The sequence below is a fragment of the Thrips palmi genome, unplaced genomic scaffold (genome assembly GCF_012932325.1).
Source record: "Thrips palmi isolate BJ-2018 unplaced genomic scaffold, TpBJ-2018v1 HiC_scaffold_15, whole genome shotgun sequence".
NCBI lineage: Eukaryota > Metazoa > Arthropoda > Insecta > Thysanoptera > Thripidae > Thrips > Thrips palmi.
The window spans coordinates 9678200-9697449 of record NW_023144624.1 but is presented as its reverse complement, the minus strand read 5'-3'; the positions used below and the strand labels follow the sequence as shown (position 1 = coordinate 9697449).

At 59.5% G+C, this 19250-nt stretch overlaps 4 protein-coding genes and 1 long non-coding RNA gene across 5 annotated transcripts; 2 read left to right on the top strand and 3 right to left on the bottom strand.

The window, feature by feature from the left end:
- Positions 1-60: 60 nt before the first annotated feature.
- Positions 61-1234, top strand: LOC117641747. Its single transcript, XR_004587498.1, has 2 exons — positions 61-195; positions 792-1234. It is a non-coding gene; the product is annotated as an uncharacterized LOC117641747 (long non-coding RNA).
- LOC117641744 (uncharacterized oxidoreductase SAR2567-like) lies at positions 1216-3508 on the bottom strand. Its single transcript, XM_034379327.1, has 6 exons — positions 3375-3508; positions 3038-3286; positions 2693-2921; positions 2214-2340; positions 1601-1732; positions 1216-1484 (listed from the first exon to the last, which is right to left on the bottom strand). Exons 1-6 carry the CDS (start codon positions 3474-3476, stop codon positions 1373-1375), a joined length of 951 nt encoding a protein of 316 aa, XP_034235218.1. The 5' UTR covers positions 3477-3508; the 3' UTR covers positions 1216-1372.
- Positions 3509-3784: 276 nt separating this feature from the next.
- On the bottom strand, positions 3785-5746 carry LOC117641396. The gene is made up of 3 exons (XM_034378676.1): positions 5345-5746; positions 4896-5024; positions 3785-4199 (listed from the first exon to the last, which is right to left on the bottom strand). The coding sequence occupies exons 1-3, from the start codon at positions 5581-5583 to the stop codon at positions 3854-3856; spliced, it is 714 nt and encodes a 237-aa protein (XP_034234567.1). The 5' UTR covers positions 5584-5746; the 3' UTR covers positions 3785-3853.
- A 194-nt stretch (positions 5747-5940) lies between these two features.
- LOC117641196 (epidermal retinol dehydrogenase 2-like) lies at positions 5941-6793 on the bottom strand (the record flags this gene model as incomplete). Its single annotated transcript, XM_034378341.1, has 4 exons — positions 5941-5950; positions 6051-6283; positions 6391-6630; positions 6713-6793. Coding segments are annotated over 4 exons (564 nt in total), but the record flags the coding sequence as incomplete, so codon positions are not given.
- A 5578-nt stretch (positions 6794-12371) lies between these two features.
- Positions 12372-17735, top strand: LOC117641345 (lysosome membrane protein 2-like). Its single transcript, XM_034378584.1, has 12 exons — positions 12372-12515; positions 12920-13023; positions 14023-14165; positions 14386-14477; positions 14555-14718; positions 14802-14949; positions 15325-15540; positions 15620-15862; positions 15952-16102; positions 16198-16316; positions 16568-16681; positions 16776-17735. The coding sequence occupies exons 1-12, from the start codon at positions 12456-12458 to the stop codon at positions 17028-17030; spliced, it is 1809 nt and encodes a 602-aa protein (XP_034234475.1). The 5' UTR covers positions 12372-12455; the 3' UTR covers positions 17031-17735.
- The last annotated feature ends 1515 nt before the right edge of the window (positions 17736-19250 follow it).

Here is a 19250-nt window from a genome sequence, read left to right as displayed (position 1 = left end):
GCGCTGCAGCCGCTGGACAACGACGCCCTCGACAACGCCGTCGCCGCCGTCCCCGTCAACGCGGCCGCCGGCAACTGGCTCACGGCCTGGAGGACGTCCGTGGCGGCCAAGGCGGCCCGCCGGCCCGTCATCGACAACGACCTGGCCCAGCAGGCCGACGTCTCCGGGCCAGCCTCCGTGCCAGTCGCCGCGCCGGTAAGGAGCCCCAGAATGGTGCAACGGTCTAGAGCGGGCAGCGTGCAGTGCGCGGCATAACCAGGCATAACTAGGCAAAGCAGACCCTCGCGGCGCCTCGCGGTGTCGACACGCCCAGGACGAGGAGCGCTGCCCGGGGCGTAGCCTGGCGTGGCGTAGCCGAGACGCAGCCCGGCCCAGCCGCCCCCAACGCCACCGCCTTGTAATGGGGTGATTCCGCGGCGCGGCGCCACGGATCACGAATCCAGCCAGTTATGCAGAACGTAATGCCCTCGCGCCTCGCGCCGCCAGGCAACGGCAACGCTCAGCCACTTGCCGCAAAGCGCCGCACAGCGCCGCGAAGCTAATGCCCTCGCCAGCACCATTTGCTATCGTTCACATTCCCCTTATAGCCGTGCCATTCGTTCTGGTGGCCGCTCGCGGGCCGCGCGCCGCCATCCGCGAGGAGCCCGTCAAGGGCTGCACGCCGCACCGCAGCGCACGCGGAAGCCGCGCGCGTCGACGACGTCGTCGTCGTGGGGGTGACGCGGCCGTTTGCCGTCGTTTTGTGGTGGCTTTTAGTTCTGAGAAATGACGGGGTGCTCTTCGTGTTGCAGGACCCCACCAAGCTCTCCGGCGCCCCACTGGTGTCGCACCTCCGCAAGCTGTACCGGAAGGAAGCCAGTCCACCGAGCCGCCTACAGCTGCAGGGCCTGCAGGACCCGGCCCGGCCCGCCAAGCCCTCCAAGCGCGCCAAGGCGACCGCCAAGACCAAGACCTCCACGACGACGAGGAGGCCGACCGCGGCCCCGGACGACCTGAGCGACGTCGCCCTGGACTAGACGAAGCCGCCCCGCCCGGAGGAGGCGGAGGGGTCGCCGTAGCCAACATAGTGTAGTGCAACAAGTGTGGGCCGATGGCCGCGAACCGACCGCGAGGACAGCATTGGACTGCAGCGGTGTGCAGAGTGCCGGTCCCGGACTTAACTTATTTCCTGTAGCATACTGAGGCGGAGTGAATAAAATAGCGTAAGACATTCAATAAAGTGAATACTGTGTCATGTTTCGTTTTGAAGCCCGAAGCAGCCAAGCCGTCACAACCCCAACGTCGAGATCACCCTCCAGGAGGTCATGAAGGCCGCAGAGAACTCCGAGTGGGGTCCTCGTTGCGGTCGCGGACACCGGCAGCTGGAACGATGTCATTTCTCCGCGAGCTGGCGCCCGTGGCGGGTCGCGCTGTAGTCGAAGATCTTCATGTCCGGCTTGGCGAGGGACTCGATGACGAAGCCCATCGCCGCCCTGGGGAAGAGGCTGCAACGAAAACAAGTGCGGCGTAGGAAAGAGTTGCCTGGCGACGGGACACGGCGGGGGCAGCGCGCTCGCGCATCGCCGCGCATCGCCTGGCCTGTCGTCTGTGCAGCACGTACCGCAGCAGGCTGGCGGTGAATCCAAGGTGGGCGGGCAGGTTGGCCACGTGCTGTCGAGTCGCGATGCATTTCGTTATGGTCCGCGCGCTGACCTTGGCGTCCATGAACGAGAAAAGCAGCTTGCCGAGCGGACTGCGATTAAGGTGACGCAAAAAAGGAGGAAACAAGATTAGTGCAGATTAGAATGCGCAAATCAGTGCTTTCCGAGTTGCTTTACTTTCAGCGCTAAAAACTGCGGTGACATCCTCAATGTGCGATTCCCTTAAATCATTGGCTCCTCAGATGCAATGATGTTTTAATTGCACAGCTGCGATAATCATCGCACGTTTCTGCCATGAAAGTCTGAATAATCGCTAAAAAGCCATATGACGACAGAAATTAAATTTGCAATTCAATAAAATTATCACTCTTTTATGAGATGATCATAGCATAATTGTGCAGTACCAAAATTCATCACGCCGTTTTTGCGATGATCATCGCACAAAGGTGTCATGAAATTTATTGTATTGCGCTAAACGTGCGGTCCTTATGGCAATTGGAATAGTTACAGTGATACGTATGTCCTTTGCACTAGGTGATGTGATCCACCTATTACATTGGAATCCCGACGTACCCATTATACTTGACGGCGTCCTCCAGCTGCGAGAAGGTGTTCATGAAGTACGGCTGGACGGTGGTGACGTGGATGTTCTCGTGGAGCCCCTGGCTCTGCAGGTCGTAGTACAGGCACTCCATGAACTCTGCAACACACGCCGGCGGGTACCTCGTCACTCGCAACGCCCCCGTCCTGGACCTGGAGACTGCCCCGCGCCCTGCCCCGCGTACTGCCCCACACACAGTGGGCCAGAAGCCGGTAGAGGCGCCCAAAACTCTAGACGCGTTTTGAGCTCCAGAGTCGCTAAGTGGGACTCGAACCGAACGTGTGACCCCACCAATGGGTTCCTCGTTCGGAGAGCAATCCATTGGTGGGGCCACACGTTCGGTTCGAGTCCCATTTAGTGACTCTGGAGCTCAAAACGCGTCTAGAGTTCTGGCCACCTCCACCGGTTTCTGGCAACACCCTGCTGGGCCTGCTCGGCCCACTCTACTCACGACTGACGCCCGCCTTGGTGGCCGCGTAGGCCGACGTGTTGAGGGTGGGGGCGAGGGCGGCGATGGAGCTGATGGTCACGATGTGCCCCGAGCGCCGCGCCTTCATGTGGGGCATCACGTCCTTGACGAGCAGCATGCAGGCGCGCAGGTTCACGTCCAGCACCAGGTCCATCTGGGCGTCGCTCAGGTCCCAAATCGCGCCACCTTGCAGCTGCCCCGCGTTGTTCACCTGCGGGCAGGTGGCGGTTTCGAATTAGAAGATGACACGGCCCAAAACGAGGATTTTTGCCGATTTTGTCCCGGAAAACACCCAGGCTCGACGCGGTCTCCTCGTCACCGACTCACCAGGATGTCAATCTGGCCGAAGTCCTTGATGACGTCCTCCACCAGGGCCGAGATGGCCTCCCTCTTGGTGAGGTCCGCGGTGTAGGCCTTGGCCAGTGGCTGGGCGCCATGCTGCCGGCCCCGGGCGTGCACCATGGAGGCCGTCTCCTCGTTGGGCTTGGTGGCCAGGTCGACGCACGCCACCCGGCAGCCCCGCTCCGCCAGGTTTACCGCCAGCAGCCGCCCCAGCCCCCCGCCGGCGCCCGTCAGCTGCGACCGTCATTCCAGTGAGGACCCTGAGGACGGGGTCCTGCATGTCCACTGCCAGAGCCACGCCGGCCACGCCTTACCACCTTACCAGCACCACCTTGCCCGTCAGGTCGTGCTCCGGGCCCTGCCGCCACCCCAGGTACACGACCACGGCCGCCAGGACAACCAGCGCGCAGATGAAGCCGTCCATGGTGCCGTGCTTCGCATAGACTGACCGACCTCTTCGTTTGGCATTGCTGCAGACAGCGCGCTCTGCTTGCGCTCTGGTACAGTCACGGCGACCTGGCGGACCTGGCCCTGCCTACCTGGCCGGGCTGGCCCTGCCCCTGCCCGCTCTGCCCCTCCCCGGGATGCTCAGGCTGCTCGCGCCGCTCGCTGCACTGTATGCACGTGTGCACTGATTGCCATTGCGTCGCGCAACTCAGGCCTAAAGCACTGTGGGTGTGATAACAAGGTCGAAGGCTTTCTGCGAGGTCTTTATTTAGCATTCTCGTTTCCTTCCTGCCCGTTTCGCACTACATGTCAAACAGTTGCAGGGCAACGCGCGGGCCGACGGGGCGCGCGACGCTACGCGACGTGGAACACCTTCCTGACGGAAGGCGGGATGTCCTGGCCACGCGATCGGTAAAATTCCGCGACTTGACGCGAGAACGGACTGAAGTCGTACTGCAGCGGCCCGTCCTGGAGGCCCTGCAGGCCCTGGGGGTCGTCGCCGAGGTCGTCGCCGAGGTCGGCGCACAGCCCCGCGCACACGTCCACCGGGTCCTCCTCGAGCGGGTAGCCCTTGGACAGCAGCTCGTGCAGGATGCAGGGGTCCAGCGCCTTGTGGCGGTGCTCGTAGGAGAACGGCGGCCGCGACTCCAACCTCATGACGCGCTCGAAGACGAAGGCCAGGGCGCGTCGCGGCAAAAAGCTGCGCACACAAGACGAGCGGGTGTGAATTGGCCGGCGCGGATCTGTGGGATTTTCTAAGGAGGCGGTGCCCGATCTACGCGAGGATCTGCCTGGTGCCCAAGGAGGAGGCGATTAATTCCCCTTTCACCCCTTGGATATGACGCACAGGCTGTGCGCAATGTCTGTCAGAATGCCACTGTAAGTACACCTCGAAATACTCGGAAAAAACAATATCCGGGTTTCCCAGGCCCACTCTGGATGGGCCAGGGGAACCCGGACACCTTTTTGCGGTGTACAGAGGCAGAACCTGCTTGTCAACGTAAGTGTTCAGCATATCAGCATTCGCATTCGAAGGCGACAGAGCGCGACAATGTCGGCGATAAAGTCACGAGCACCACTTGGATTTGAAAGTGCCAGTTCAAAGAGCCTATCACTGGCTTGAGTGAAAGGCATTTTACCGATTCTGGTGCCTCAGACATTGTTGCTGGAAATTGGTTTTAGAGTTAAAAAGCCATAAGTGCAGTACAAAAATTGCGTTGGGTTTAGTCGCTACGTCGGGCAGTTCCAATGGTGGACTAGCACGAGCAGCCAGAGTGCGCTGAGCTTTGCTCTCGAATGCGAATGCCTAAACGAATATGCAACTAATAAAAATATTATTTTTATGGAAATGCGTGGGATTTTCTTTTAAGCTTGAGCTCAAAGGTTTGAGACTTACCCCAGCAGCTTGCCGACCAAACTGACGTGGCCCGGAATGCAAACGACGTGCTTCCGCGCGGCGACGGCCTCCACCACCAGCCTGGCCACCTCGTCGGGCTCCAGGAACCGCATCAGCGCCCGGAACGGACTACGGAGCAGTGGAGCAGCGGAGCAGCGGGGGTGAAAGGGGTGGAAAGGTCCTGGGTGGGCGGCCCAGCGCCGCCATTACCGCCACACAGTGCAGGTGGCAAAAATTCTAAACGCGTTTTGAGCGCCAGAGTCGGTAAACAGGACTTGAACCGAACGTGTGACCCCACCAATGGATTCCTCGTTCAGAGAGCTATCCATCGGTGGGGTCACGCACGTGCGATTCGAGTCCATTTAGCGCCTCTGGAGCCCAAAACGCGTCTGGAATTTTGACCACCTCCACCGGTCTTCTGGCCCACTGCGCGCCACGCCACTACGCACCCGCCGAACTTGAGGGCGCTCCCCAGGCGCGCGAAGGTGTTGATGAAGAAGGGCTGGATGGTGGTGACGTGGATGTGGCGGTGCAGCCCCTCGTGCCGCAGGTCGTGGTGCAGGCACTCCATGGCGTCTGCAACGAACGGCCCTTCGTGAGTCGCGGACGTCATCGGCTCATGGCTGCATCGTCCAACCTCCGCGGCGGCCCGATCGGCATCGGCTGGTGCGCCCACGCCGTCACGCATGACCGCGCGGAACGGACCGGAGAAACAAAAATGGAGGTCTCATATGCAGCTGGCAGATGAATTTGAGCAGCTCAAGACTCGCCGAGACAGGTCGGACAGTTTCGAATCGCGCTGGGTATCCCATTCAATATAATAAAGCAGTTTCTCGTGGCTACTGAACCAAACCAACCTTGGAGTGTTGCAACGAAGGATTTCGTGCAGTAATCTAGTGTGAGTGTGACTCTGTACTTGTGTGTGAGGGCACAATAAAGACGTGAAGTTTCGTGAATTGCATTTTCTGTGTTGAAACCCCCTAGCTGGCACACATTTTACGCGGCAATACGAAAAAGCTTACGGCTAAACGGCTTAAGCTATAGGCTACATTGCACTAGCGCGCAAGGAGAGTGTGATAAAACATAACAGAAGCTGGGGTTCGAACGTCGCCTCGGGCAGATCTCGCGGTGCGCTGCGACTTTACCACTGGATACGCACGGCTGAGCCCCGCCTTGCTGGCGGCGTACGCGACGATGCCGCGGCCCGGCACCAGGGCCGTGGAGGAGCTGACGGCCACCACGTGGCCCTCGGCGCGCGCCCTCATGTGCGGCAGCACGGCCTTGACGAGCAGCATGGTGGCGCGCAGGTTGACGTCCAGCACCAGGTCCAGCTGGGCGTCGCTCAACTCCCACAGCGCGCCGCCCTGGATCACCCCCGCGTTGCTGAGCTGTGGCGGGTTCCAAAGTCGATGTCGTCATTTTGAAAACATATCTTCGTCCTGCCTATATGCAACACTTTTTCATGAAGCCAACATAGAGGATGGGGGTGCCTCACCAGGATGTCGATGTGTCCGAAGTCCTCGAGGACTTTCTGGACGAGGCCGTAGATGTCCGCCCTCTCCGTGAGGTCCGCGGTGTACGCCCTGGCGGCTTGCTTGTGCTGCTGCTGCTGGTGCACGAGGGCGACGGTCTCCTCGTTGGGCTCGGCCGCGACGTCGGCGCAGGCCAGCACGCACCCCCGACGTGCTAGGTGCAGTGCCAGCAGGCGGCCCAGGCCTCCCCCCGCGCCCGTCAGCTGCAGGGCAGAGAGACAGAGCTGTAAGCTGTACGCCACTCACACTCGACTTGAAAACACAGAGTCTTCATCTCGCCCGCACCAGCACAACTTTGCCTTGGAGGTTGTGGGACCCCCGAGGCCAGCTCCACAGGGCCAGCGAGGCGACGGCCAGGGCGGCGGCCGCCAGCACCAGGACGCCGAGGCCGACGTCGCAGCCCAAGCCCTGCAAGACGTCCATGGCAGCCAACCCCTCCGCTCCGACTGCCGCGTCACTTGTGCTGGCCCGCCTTGCCGACGAGAGTGCTGAAAGCGGAAAACTCTGCGGCGGTCTGGCTTCAGTGTCCTCTCCGTCTTCCCTCCCCACCCCCAGCCGTCAACTCGCCCTTCTGCCCTTTCCGGCGCGGCCTGCTGATTCACACTTCCTCGACAGCGACACTTTTTCGCTCGAAACGGAACGGCTGGCCTCGGCGGCCCGCTGCCCCACTGCACTGCTAGCGGCTAGAGCGGCCGCCCGGCGCCTGGCAGTGTCGCCGCCCGCACGGCTCTGGCGTCGAATGGGTGGCCTGCCCCTCGGGCGCCGCGTGGTCTTGGTGCCCAGACGTCATGGGTGCCGGGGACGAAGTGGGGGGCGCCTTGGCGACGTCGCCGACGTCACTAGTGCCGCTGCCAAAAATGCTCCCGCACGGGGCTTGGTGCCGTGGACCAGCGGGGACGTCATGGATGCCGGGGACGAAAGGAGGACAAAGTGGGGAGCGGCGGGTCATCGCCTTCCCGACGTCGGCGACGTCACCAGTGCCGCTGCCGAAAATGCTGCCGAACGGGCCTTGGTTTACCCCGGACCAGCGAGGACGTCATGGAATCCAGGTGCGAAAGGAGGACGAAGTTCACGAAGTTCCGGCGGAGGGTCTCCGTCGGCGACATCGCCGACGTCACTCACTAGTGCCGCTCGCTGCCGAATGTGCTGCCGAATGTGCTGTCGAACGGGTCCCACTCCCACTTGAAAAGTGTCCCGCAAAGCCCAAAATAGCGTAGGTTTGATCGTTAATTTCACCGCTCAAGTCCTGTGGCGGCAGGAACCGATTGATCATAGATTAATGGTTTTTCCGTATTTCCACTTGTTCTTGAGCAAGTACACTCGCCTTCTTCTACGTATGTCCCGAAGCAAGTAAGTCGATACTATCGCATCGATTGCGCTAAACTATATATGTTCAACTATTATCTGGCGTCTGGCACCTCACTGGCCACCATACCTCCCCCTACCCGCGTCTGCACACAGAGAACACAGAACCCCGACTGGCGCCACTGGCACCGGTGTAAATTTGCACTGTCCCAAAGCGGCACAGCCAAAATGTTCTGACAGTGCTCCTCTTACACCCTACGAGACGTTCCTAAGAATCGATTCACTATTTGGGGCGCCCACACTCGGAGGCTGCAAATACATTGATAAACTGCCCAGTCTGGCTGTCTGCAGTGTGCCGACCACCTACGGGGTGCGTGGAACGATTGTAGAAGCAGGCTGGCGGCTGCTGCACGTGGGCCGTTGGGCAGCTTCGAATAGCGGCGGTGCGGGGCGTGCCCTTCGGTGCAGCCGCCACCGCCACCTTACCGGATGCTGGGTGGCTCTCGACTGCGGTGGCGGCCGGCAACCCGTGGCGCGGGCTGGGCGGGGCTTGGTGGGTGTGCGGTGGGTGAAGCGGGGGGGTGGCGGGTGCACTGGGGCGTTGGGGCGTGCTTCGAGATAGCGGCGGTGCGGGGCGTGCCCCTTCCGGTCCGCCAGGCCGCCACCGCCACCTTACCGGATGCTGTTGGCTCTCTGTACATCTTGCGCGTCTCCAGCAGCACGGCACGGCAACACCGTCTCGCAGCGCATGGAAACTAGGCTGCCCGGGGCTTGGTGCCCTCGCCTCGCGCCCCGCCGCAGAAAGCAAAGAAACAGAGAGGCAACGGAATGAACCACCCGGTGGCAAAGCAACCAAAAGATCAGTAGGAAAATATTAAGTAGGAGAAGAAGTATACTTTAGGAGAGGGTCGGGGTAGAACAATCGTAGGTAGGAAAAGGTAACTGATCCGAACCAAAAGCAACGCCGAGCGGGCGATGCAGCCACCCCGTTCCGTGGGCACGCCTTCCCAGTGGCTTGGCTTTCTCAGCCGGACCCTCGGAGCGAAGCGCGATGTTTTGTTTTTGTTTTTGTTTGGTGCGGCGTGTCCGGCCGGGTGCCGCGCGACTCGGAACCCTTCCGTATGTCGTCGGATCGGCCGCCGCGCCGCGCCTGCCGAGCGATAAGTAAAATCGGTCAATAGGGCGAAATTTTGAGCCGCTGCCCCGAGCGGCAGGACGCGGCGTGGCGCCACGCCGGCGAGTATTGCGTCGCGAACAGCCAAGACGCTATTCGGCAGCCCACGGCCCTACAAGCGGGAGGGGAGGGGGCGCGCGTTCCGAGGAACGAAACACGATTCCTTCCGATCATTTTGCGTTTAGCAAACGCCCTACTTTCAAAACCTACCACTTCCCAGAACAAAGACATTTTTTTGAAGCGCCTTTCTTTTTATTTAATGTTCTAGGGATTTGGTTACGAAGAAAATTAATCGAACAAAAAAGAGGGGCAAAAACTTATTTTTTCCACAAATAAAATGGTACTCGAGAGTGAAGTATTATTGTTATCGTCCATCCATGAGATGTAACGACATTCGCAAGATGGAGGGTCACCGGGGAAGGTCATACGGCCTTGATGGCGGCACGGCCACCACGCGGCGTAACGTAGGAGTGGCTCCGAACTTTCATTATGTGGTAAGAATAACTGATACGCCTCAAAATAAGGAAGTCTTGGTGCTGCTTATCGGGCAGGCCAGGCAGGCCAGGCAGGCCAGGCAGGCGAAAGGAGGGCGCGACGCGGGGGACGCACGGCTGTGACATTGAACCTCCAATTTGCTCCGCCTTCAACCCGCCCCGAGCCTTGAGGCGCGCCGAGGCTGGTCCCGGGCAACAGTGCATCGTCGCTCTGTCTTTGCCGCACCCTTACGAAACGGCCCACGAGCGCGAGAGAGACAGAGAGCCCTCGCAGCCCCATGGAATGAGCCTAGACCAGCGTTTCTCAACCTTTTTCGGTTCGCGACCCCAAATTTGTAGCAAAAATTTCGCGACCCCACGCGACCCCTCCTTTAGCATGCCTTTGATACAAAGTGCGATAATCCACCTTAGTTTGGAAGCAGTATTGCAGCAAAAATGATCAAAACGGTCACAAATGTCTTTGAAAAATCGTGTTTTGGGCCGACTTTAAGCAGCCACTGCATCTAATCCGAGGCGGTATTTCGTCCTCCCTCAACGGGCAATTGGTCTTTGGGCCTTCCTTTAGCATGCCTTTGTTACGGAGTGCGATTATCTGCCTTAGTTTGGGAGCAGTATTGCCGCAAAGTTGATCAAAACGTTCACAAATGTCTTTGAAAAATCGTGTTTTGGGCCGACTTTAGGCATCCACTGCGTCTGATCCTAGGCGGTATTTCGTCCTCCATTAGCCGGCAATTGGTCTTTGGACCTTCCTTTAGCATGCGTTTGTTACGGAGTGCGATTATCTGCCTTAGTTTGGGAGCAGTATTGCCGCAAAGTTGATCAATACACGATTTTTCAGACATTCGTGACCGTTTTGATCAACTTTGCGGCAATACTGCTCCCAAACCAAGGCAAATAATCGCACTCCGTAACAAAGGCATGCTAAAGGAAGGCCCAAAGACCAATTGCCCGTTGAGGGAGGACGAAATACCGCCTCGGATCAGACGCAGTGGATGCCTAAAGTCGGCCCAAAACACGATTTTTCAAAGACATTTGTGACCGTTTTGATCAACTTAAAAGTTGTTTCCGCCAGTGCTCGTATGACCTCCCTAGACCGAGGGGGAAACGACTTCGGTTATCCGATGTACAGCAAATTGGTTATCCGCTATCCGGATAACCAGAAATTTTCAAGTAATCCGGGAAAATTCTGAGGTAATCCGGGGTAATCCGGGGAAATTCTGAGGTAATCCGGGGTAATCCGGCGCAATCCAGTGGTAATCCAGGAAATTTTTCGATGTAATCCGGAGGTAATCCGCGGGTTATCCGGGGTTATCCCTATCCGATGTACACAAAATTTCTCAGTCGTTTCTCCCTCGGCCTAGACGACGGCAGCTCGCGGCAGCTCGACCCTGACCAGACGCAAGCAGAGCAAACTAGCCTAACCTGGTCGTGCTGGTCGTCATGTAGGTCCGTACGCCGAACCAGACAATGCGGCGTTATTTTCGGAAGGCCCGCCCTTCGCGCCCCAGAGACCGCCGGGGCCCCGCCAGGGCCGCCAGCCGCCAGGCACGCCCCACGCGCGAGAACTGACACCTACCTGGCCGCTGCACAGGCCTACGCCTGACCCTGCAAGCCTGCCAGTGCACGCCTGCACGCCTTCGAGGAGCCGGAGGCTGGGGCGCGATACCCCCCCCCCGGATTCATCGCGGACGATCAGGCGATGACCAAAGTGCCGATTCACGGCGCCGTGGCTTGGCGGAAATGCCGAAGCGGCGCGAGGCCCGCTGTCAACCACGGGAGAGCGCTGCAGTCGACCCCAGTTCGCTGGGAAATGGGGTAGGTAAGGGGAGGGTCCTACTGCCCATGCAGCCACCGCTGCAGGATAGCGGCAGGTGCCGACCCACGGCGCACAGTGGGCCAGAAGACCGGTGGAGGCGGCCAAAACTCTAGACGCGTTTTGAGCTCCAGAGTCGCTAAATGGGACTCGAACCGAACGTGTGACCCCACCAATCGATTCCTCGTTCGGAGAGCAACCCATTGGTGGGGTCACACGTTCGGTTCGAGTCCCATTTAGCGACTCTGGAGCTCTAAACGCGTCCAGAGTTTTGTCCGCCTCCAGCGGTCTTCTGGCCCACTGTGCGGCGGCAGCTGTCCTGGAGTGACACGTGAGCTCGAGCCTGCACGTGAGGCCGACTGGGCGGATTAGTCCTACCGCCGAACCGGCACCGTTCATTTATTAGCCCGCTGCTCGAAGCACGGACGCATCGGAGGCAAAGCCAGACTCACGTGTCATAGCAGTGCCGGGTCGCTGTTTGGGAACGGCTGCAAACGGGTTGGCCGAGGCTCGGGGGAACCCCAGCGGGTTGAAAGGGGACGTCGGGTCGAGCCCGGTCAAGTTCATGTTCGGCACCAGGGAAAACGGCTAGAAAATAGACCCTTTCACTCGTCACCGAGTAAAGAACAAACGTCGTCGAAAATCCAGGAGCAAGAGGCGCGCCGCCACTGTGAGGGTGACTGGTGAAATTATTTTGTGAACGAAAGTAAACAAAGGGCGGGGACTGCTGTCTGCAGGCCGCGTCGTGGGCGAGGAGGGCGTGTAGGCGGGGGGCATCCCTGTAGGCCCTGCAGCTGCTGTAGTCCGTGCAGTCCCTTCGACCCCTGCAGTTCCTGCAATTCCTGCAGTGGCTGCGGTCTGGGACGCGCGGCCGGTCGATCGAAACCGATCGAAATGCAATGAGATCGACAGATGCTCAAGGCGAAAGGCGAGTGTCCGGTGTAAGGGGCGCGTAACCTTTAGGTTAGAGGTTAGGTTATCTCCAGACTGGGCTGGAGGGGCGGGACGGGCGGGGCGGGCGGTGCGGGGCGGGCCGGGGCGGCGGGCAGGGCGGGGCGGGGCGGAGCGGGGCGGGGCGGGGCGGGGCGGGCGGGGCGGGCGGGGCGGGGCGGGGCGGCGGTGTCGCGCCGATTAGCGCGTCGAGATGGGCCGCCGGCCACCGACGTCCGCCGCAGAGTCTAGTGCATCGTGGACCCGCGGCGTGTCGAGAGGCGGTCCGGACTGTCCTCCCCCTCCGACAGGATGACAGCCTGCAAGAAGAACACCCTGGACAGGGAGGCGTCCTTCATCCGCCAGGAAAAGGTGCGCGCGAGGGCAGGCGAGGGCGTTAGGGCGGCCCCCGCCGAGGTGGCGCACCGACCTGTGGCGTCCAAGTAGTGATACATCATCGCCATGCAGTTGTCGCGGAGCCTCGCGGTGCCCGCTGCCTGGTCGCGGTGCTGAGACGATGAGACGGCCAAGGCGCAATTACGGGCAAAAAGCCGTTTGGCCGTTTCTTTCATCAGTTTTGGCAATCAGCCCGGGCTCCATGCGTAAGCAGACGGCAGTTGTTGAGTAGCTTCCGCAGTAGCAGCAGCCCTCCGCGCGCCGCGCCAACCCCGAAAGCCGCGACCAGCCACCCCGTGCACCCCGTGCACCCAGTGCTGGGGGCCATGGCCGCGCCGACGTCGCCCTTCCCTTCAACACTGTCCCTGTTTCCGTTCCAGAGCCCGCGATGGTTCTTCGGCAAGATTCGGAAGCCGTTCCTGGAGACGCTCAAGAAGACCGACATCCAGGAATGCCGACGGTCGTGGCTGTGTTGCGGCAGAGAGTGAGTAAACAGACGTCACGGGGGGCTCCTCGTACATCAGCGCGCGCTGGTGACGTTATAGTAGAGCAGAATATAGACCATTAGCCTGCAAACTAGACACTATTTTGCAGTGCACATGTCTATATAATTGCAATGGCGTTGCCTCGCTCGGATTCGTTATTCCGCTATCCTCCGAGTCGTTCGAGAAGCATCGGGAGCATCCCAGCTGATAATCAAAAATGGACCGTCTCATATCACTAAACCCGTCCGTGGCGGCCGCCCGGTCTGGTGAACAACATAGCGGCGTACCGCGAACCACATTCTGGTGCGATTTCCGATCCAAACACGTGTCACACTCATGCCGCCAGCACCGCCAACCTGCGCCAGCCCGCGCCAGCCTTGCAGCTTGCACGAGCATCCAAAGAAACCACCTGTTTTTCCTGACGACGCGACTTGCGACGCGAGATGGCACGGCGCCTAGACAGCCTAGACGAGACGCTGGCTGGCTGGCCGCTGGGCCGGTGGACCGTCGCGTCGGCTTGGGGCTGCCTAGCTCTGCCTAGCACTGCCTAGCACTGCCTAGCAATGCAGTGCCGCGTCCGTCGCCGCGCTTTTTGCCACGACGCCGCGTAATTGGTGCATCTGCACCGGTCGGGCCTATCGGGCCTATCGGGCCTGTCGGGCCTCGGGGGGCGGCCACGTCCACGGCCACGCTGCACCAGTGCAACCGGTGCCCCCCGCGAGTTATGTTCGGCGACAAGCCCGGCCGGGCGCCGCCTCCCTGGCCGCTGTGCCTCCTCTTCGCCTCGTGGGGTAGCAAAGGCGTCGGGGGCGGCGGAGGCGGTGGGGGCGGCGGGGACGGCGGGGGCGGTGGGGGCGGCGGAGGCGGCGCCCAGCTCGGCGCCCAGCACCCGCCTGGTGGGGGCTGCAGTGAGTCCGCGCGACCGTGTCGTTACTCCGGAAGGGAGGCTCCCTCCCCCGAGAGCGTGACGGCAGGCTGAAGACCTTGTTCGGTTCCAGGGACGAGGAGCCGGTGGAGGCCAGCCCGACGGGCCGCTGCAGCCTCGGGGATGTGGCCAACGCCAAGCCCGGGGAGCTGGAATTCATCTCCCTGGAGCCGCAGCCCAGGCGGAGGAAGACGGACGGCGCACCACGGTGGCGAGGTGGGTCTTGGCCTCGGACCTCGGTCTAGGCCTCAGTCTTATCCTTGGTCTTTTCCTCGCTGTCTTGACCTCGGTCTTGACCTCGGTCTTGGCCTCCGTCTCGACCTCGGTCTTGACCTCGGTCTTGGCCTCCGTCTCGACCTCGGTCTTGACATCGGTCTTGGCGCTGGCGGTGGCGCACGACTGGAGGCCTGCATGCAGTGCACCCGTCTCGTTCCAGGCATCGCGTTCTTACTCGCGGCGTGCCTCTTCTGCTTTTCCGGCTCCTGCATCATGTGGACCACGGACGCCTTCCACGACTTTGTCGCCAATGTGAGTCGCAATCAGCCATCCGGCAGTCTGGACATTCCAGCACGAGCTAAAATGATTTTTTTTTTTTTTTTTGACAGCAAATGGTGCTGGACGCGAACAAGGGGAGCTTTGCCTGGTGGGTCACGCCACCAATCAACCCCTGGTTCAGGGTGTACATCTGGAACTACACCAACTGGGACGAGTACACTAGAGACCGCAGTATTAAAATCAAGCTCAAGGAGGTCGGCCCCTTCACTTACAGGTGAGTTCCAACAGTTCGGACTCGGGACGATGTCAAAATCGACATTTCCGTCGGCCAGCACCAACTAACCTCCCCCTTTCCAGAGAGGTGATCAGGCGAGAGGCTATCGAGTTCGACGAGAAGGGCATCACCCTGTCGTACAGGGAGGTGAAGACCTACGAGTTCATGCCCGAAATGTCCGCCACTGAGGACCTGAACGCCACCGTGGTCGTCCCGAACATTCCTTACTTCGTAAGTACCCCACCATTTTGTGAAACTGCATCTTTTCTCAGGAAGGAAAGTTCCATGACCTGGGATGTGGCCAGTGGCCAACAGTGACGCGCTCTAGCAGTGGAAGTACGCAACTACTGGCTTTCGAATTTTTTAAACTTATCACTTATCACTTATGAAACCTTTACTTATCACTTGCCTGGTGGAACGGTCAAAGCGAAGGCAAATTAGATGCCGTCACAGTCCAGCCTTGAACGAGCACGAGTCGGGTTCAAGGTCGCGAAGACCGCGCGTCTCCTCGGCGGGGCGGTTCGACTCGGCTGTCGGATGCCGTCGCCTAGAGGGCTTCTTCCCTTTTACGGCTGGAGAGTGACGCGCCGTGTCCGGCTGTTGCAGGGCGCCAAGGCCAAGGTGGCGGGCTGGGGGCAGGGCCTGTTCGGCACCGCGGGCTCTGTCATCCTCAACCTGTCGTCTAGAGCCTTCAAGCTCAACCCCCTCATCTCCGTGACGGCCAACGGCTTCATCTGGGGCTACGACGACAACCTCTTCACCCTGTCCAAGCTCGACCCCACCAACAAGGTCCCCATGGACCAGGTCGGCTTGCTGACCATGGTGAGTTCATCGGTACCAACGCCGCCAAACTCGGTCGCAAAAAGCTGTGTCCCTCACACGCTCTCCTTGATGTGCCCAGAAAACGATCCCGGACGACTTGACGATCCTGACGGGGGCGGCGGACATCGACAAGCTGTCCTACTTCGTGCGCTTCAACCACAAGTCCTCGCTGGGCGCGTGGTCCGAGCCGGCCTGCAACTCGTTCGAGGGCTCGGACGGCTCCATGTTCCCGCCCAGGAAGGTGCGCGCCAAGGACACCCTGTACGCCTACAAGCCGGAGGCCTGCCGCCTCATCAAGTTCATCTTCCAGCGCAAGTCCTTCGTAAGTTGGAGTCTTTCCCGCGCCACCATGCGCCTTCCCGCGCCGTGCCAGCACAGTGTGCCGACCATCTGTCTAACTTGCTGCTCCAGGCCCAGGGGGTGCGCGCTCATCGCTACATCTTGGACCAGAACACCTTCATGTCGCCGCGCGTCAACCCCGACAACTTGTGCTTCTGCAACCAAACCGACCTCCAAGAGTGCCCCCTGGATGGCATCTTCGACACCAGCCCCTGCGCACACGGTACGTTTCTCAACTAATGACCTCACTTCTTCGCAAAAGAAACATCAGAACTGCTGAGCGCCACGATTGACCTGTTCATTTCGACCCGCACACAGGCGCACCCATGTACATCTCGTACCCTCACTTCTACCTGACGGACCCCGCTGCTCTCGAGCCGTTTGAAGGGATGCACCCGGACGCCAAGGAGCATGACATGTTCGCAGACATCCACCCGGTAAGTCTGCCGCCGTCGGCGGCCGCTGAAGAGAGAGGCGACCAGGCCTCGCGGCTCCGGTAGGTAGTCACGCCCGGAGCGTAGGCAATCCCTCTGGCTCCCTTTCCGGTCACGCCCGGAGCGTAGGCAATCCCTCTGGCTCCCTTTCCAGCGACGCCCGGAGCGTAGGCAACCCAACAGACACTGCGGGCCTGAGGGCGCCGCCGCTAGTGAGCCTCTCCAGCCTCTGACTGACTTTGCGAATGTTGCAGCGCCTGGGCATGACCCTGTCGGGCAGGTCCCGGCTGCAGTTCAACCTGCGCGTCGTCAAGGAGACGCCGCACCTGGACGTGGGCATGGTGCTGCCAGTGGCGTGGTTCGCGCAGGTAAGAGCATGCACCCCGTCGGCCCTCCAATCGGAGCAGACAAAACGAGACATAACCTGACGGGGAACGACACTGACCGTGCGTGTTGCCGCAGGACCTGCCGTCGTACGACGCCGGCTTCAAGACCATCATCATCATCGCGAGCTACGCGCTGGACTTCCTGGAGTTCGTGCTGCTGTACGTGCTGCCCGTGGCCGCCGTGCTGACGGCCCTCGTGCTGGCGCGCAGGCTGCTGCTGCTGGCGCGGCGCAGCCCGTACGCCGCGGCGCCCACGTCCGCGGAGAACGCCGTGGAGCACGCCGACGAGCGCCCGGAGGACGGCGAGCAGGAGCTGGCCGCCTGCGCCTGAGCCGCGTCGCCGCCGTCAACAAGGACAAAGGACGTGCATCGCGGGGCGCGTGCCGGCCGCGGAGCCCCGACGACGCGCAGTTTTTGTTTTTGTTTCGATTACTCCGGTGATTTCCGTTAGCCATTGGTTAACGACTTGTGATAAGGACTCCGTCGTCGTGACGCGGAGGCGACGCGCTCTCTCCCTAGGAGTGCTAAGAACAGGGTGAAGTTCGTGTTCGTGTGAGAGCGTGTGTGTGTGTGTGATTATGTGTGCCTGTGTGTTGATTTTAGAGTGTACGTATATGTGTGTGTGATTAAAAAACAGTCAGTTTTTGTATGCATACGGACGGAGTGGATAAACCGCTTCTTATTTTATAGGTGAAAACCAAATTAATTATAGTATCATTAATTTGTAATTCTTGAAGAGTTGTATCCAACTGGGGTCTCATTTTTGCCTGTGAAAAGAGTTTGTCCCCCGAAATAGCGACAAATTTTTGTCAAGTACGTATGATAAACACTGTCTCGAATTTGTCGCTTTTTTGGCAATTTTAATTTGACTCGCGTGCTTATTTATGGACGAAATTGCTCTCCTTCTTATCACTTGTATTCAGGGTGACGAGGGCCATTCTCGAACATGTTTCATTTTATTGTATATTGATTCACTTCTCTTGCATCGCACGGACACAGCCAACGTTCCTCATTACTCTCATTTTATTATTCTCATTCACTGCGTTGGCAACAACATTATTTACCATAAGCCGATAAAGCATTCGTACATTCCATATTTGTCATAATCTGTTAACTGCTGTAAACGTGTGCAGTAAATACATCAAATCGTATTCTCCAACTTTGCCTCTTTCTTTTTGTCTTTTGCTCGATGGAAACACATATAAATGGGTGCCGGCCGTCCCGCTTTCCATCGACGATAACGTATCAGCCGCAGCGTGCCTTGGGGCGTCATTGGATTTCCGGAGCAATGCCACCACCGCCTTGCTGCCACCGCCACCGCCGCCGCCACCGCCACCGCCGCCACCGCCACTTCTCTAGCTAGTTATCGAGCGTCTGCCGCTGACCTCCTGCAGGCTGCAGCACTGGCCAGGCCTGTCGCCTTTTTTTCTGGAAGGGCGGCAGGGGCGGCAGGCGGAGGAAAGTTCCGTTGACGGCGAGGTGCGCCAATTTGACTTCCCCTGCTGAGCCATGATGGATGGCCACCCCGCGGCCCCACGCCCCCTGGTTCAAGCACACTCGGCGAAACAGTGCGCACCTCCTCAGACAAAGTGCGCACCACGAACGGTGGCGGATGACCCGGGTCATACAAAGTCGATGAGCTCCTGACAATCAAAGAGAGATTATCAGAAGTGACTCAGCGTGTCGCGAGCGCCAGCCAGCGCCCCGCCGTTGTTCGGGTGCCGCTACTGTGCACATCAGTGTCACTCTCGTTAATTTCTCCGCGATATATTTGCCAAAACAAACACAGCACAAAAAAAAAGACACACACGCAAACAAATCATGTCCCAACATGACCTGGTTTTAAACATGGCCCGTACTCACATTTTTACGGCATTTTTTTTAAAGGGACGTCTTGAATGGAAATTAGAAAAGAAAATTTAGCACCTCAGCTAAACATTTACCATGCAGTAACTATAATTACGGCGATAAAGTAAAAGTTCAACTGTTAAACTGGGCATATTAGGGTAAAAAACTAGGACCCTATCATTTTTTTAGAGGGTTGTGCACCGAGAAAAAAAACGAATCGACGTAAGTGAGGGATTTGAACGCTTAGCCACAGAGCGAAGTGTCGCTGCCCCGAGACGACGTGCAGCACTGCCGCTCCGGTAGTGCCGGTAGTGCCCTTTGGTCTTTTTTCGCGCGGCCAGTGCTCCGGGAAGTGCGGAGCGAACAAGAATCAATCAAACGCACCGCCGGACCGTAGTATGAACCGCTGGACGAGGACCGAGGACCGAAGACCGAGGCCCGAACTTTGACTTCCTCGTGGCTCGGCTCGTCGGGCTCGTCTCGACAAATCCACGCCTCGGTCAAATAGAAGAAACGGCAGCGAAACCGGTTCCATCACTGCGATCCGATTCGCAAGGAAAGTGCCGGACATAAAACAACTTAACCGCGCGGAGATGACCGGCGGCGCCTTGTTGCCGGGAAACAGAGTCCTTCCCAGATCGCTCGACACTTGGCGAACAACGCGACGCCTCGCCCTAGCCCTAAATTAGAAGGTTTGGTCGCG

Bases quoted from the DNA above. Each gene is read 5' to 3' on its own strand.
- LOC117641396 (XM_034378676.1), bottom strand. From the start codon at position 5,583: ATGCGTGACGGCGTGGGCGCACCAGCCGATGCCGATCGGGCCGCCGCG. The intron at 5,025-5,344 runs GTGCGTAGTGGC...ACTGCTCCGTAG, and splicing joins AGCGCCCTCAAGTTCGGCGG to TCCGTTCCGGGCGCTGATGC. The intron at 4,200-4,895 runs GTAAGTCTCAAA...TTGTGTGCGCAG, and splicing joins TTGGTCGGCAAGCTGCTGGG to CTTTTTGCCGCGACGCGCCC.
- LOC117641345 (XM_034378584.1), top strand. From the start codon at position 12,456: ATGACAGCCTGCAAGAAGAACACCCTGGACAGGGAGGCGTCCTTCATC. The intron at 15,541-15,619 runs GTGAGTTCATCG...TGATGTGCCCAG, and splicing joins AGGTCGGCTTGCTGACCATG to AAAACGATCCCGGACGACTT. The intron at 16,103-16,197 runs GTACGTTTCTCA...ACCCGCACACAG, and splicing joins CACCAGCCCCTGCGCACACG to GCGCACCCATGTACATCTCG.
- LOC117641744 (XM_034379327.1), bottom strand. From the start codon at position 3,476: ATGGACGGCTTCATCTGCGCGCTGGTTGTCCTGGCGGCCGTGGTCGTG. The intron at 2,922-3,037 runs GTGAGTCGGTGA...ACCTGCCCGCAG, and splicing joins TCGGCCAGATTGACATCCTG to GTGAACAACGCGGGGCAGCT. The intron at 1,733-2,213 runs GTACGTCGGGAT...CCTTAATCGCAG, and splicing joins GACGCCGTCAAGTATAATGG to TCCGCTCGGCAAGCTGCTTT.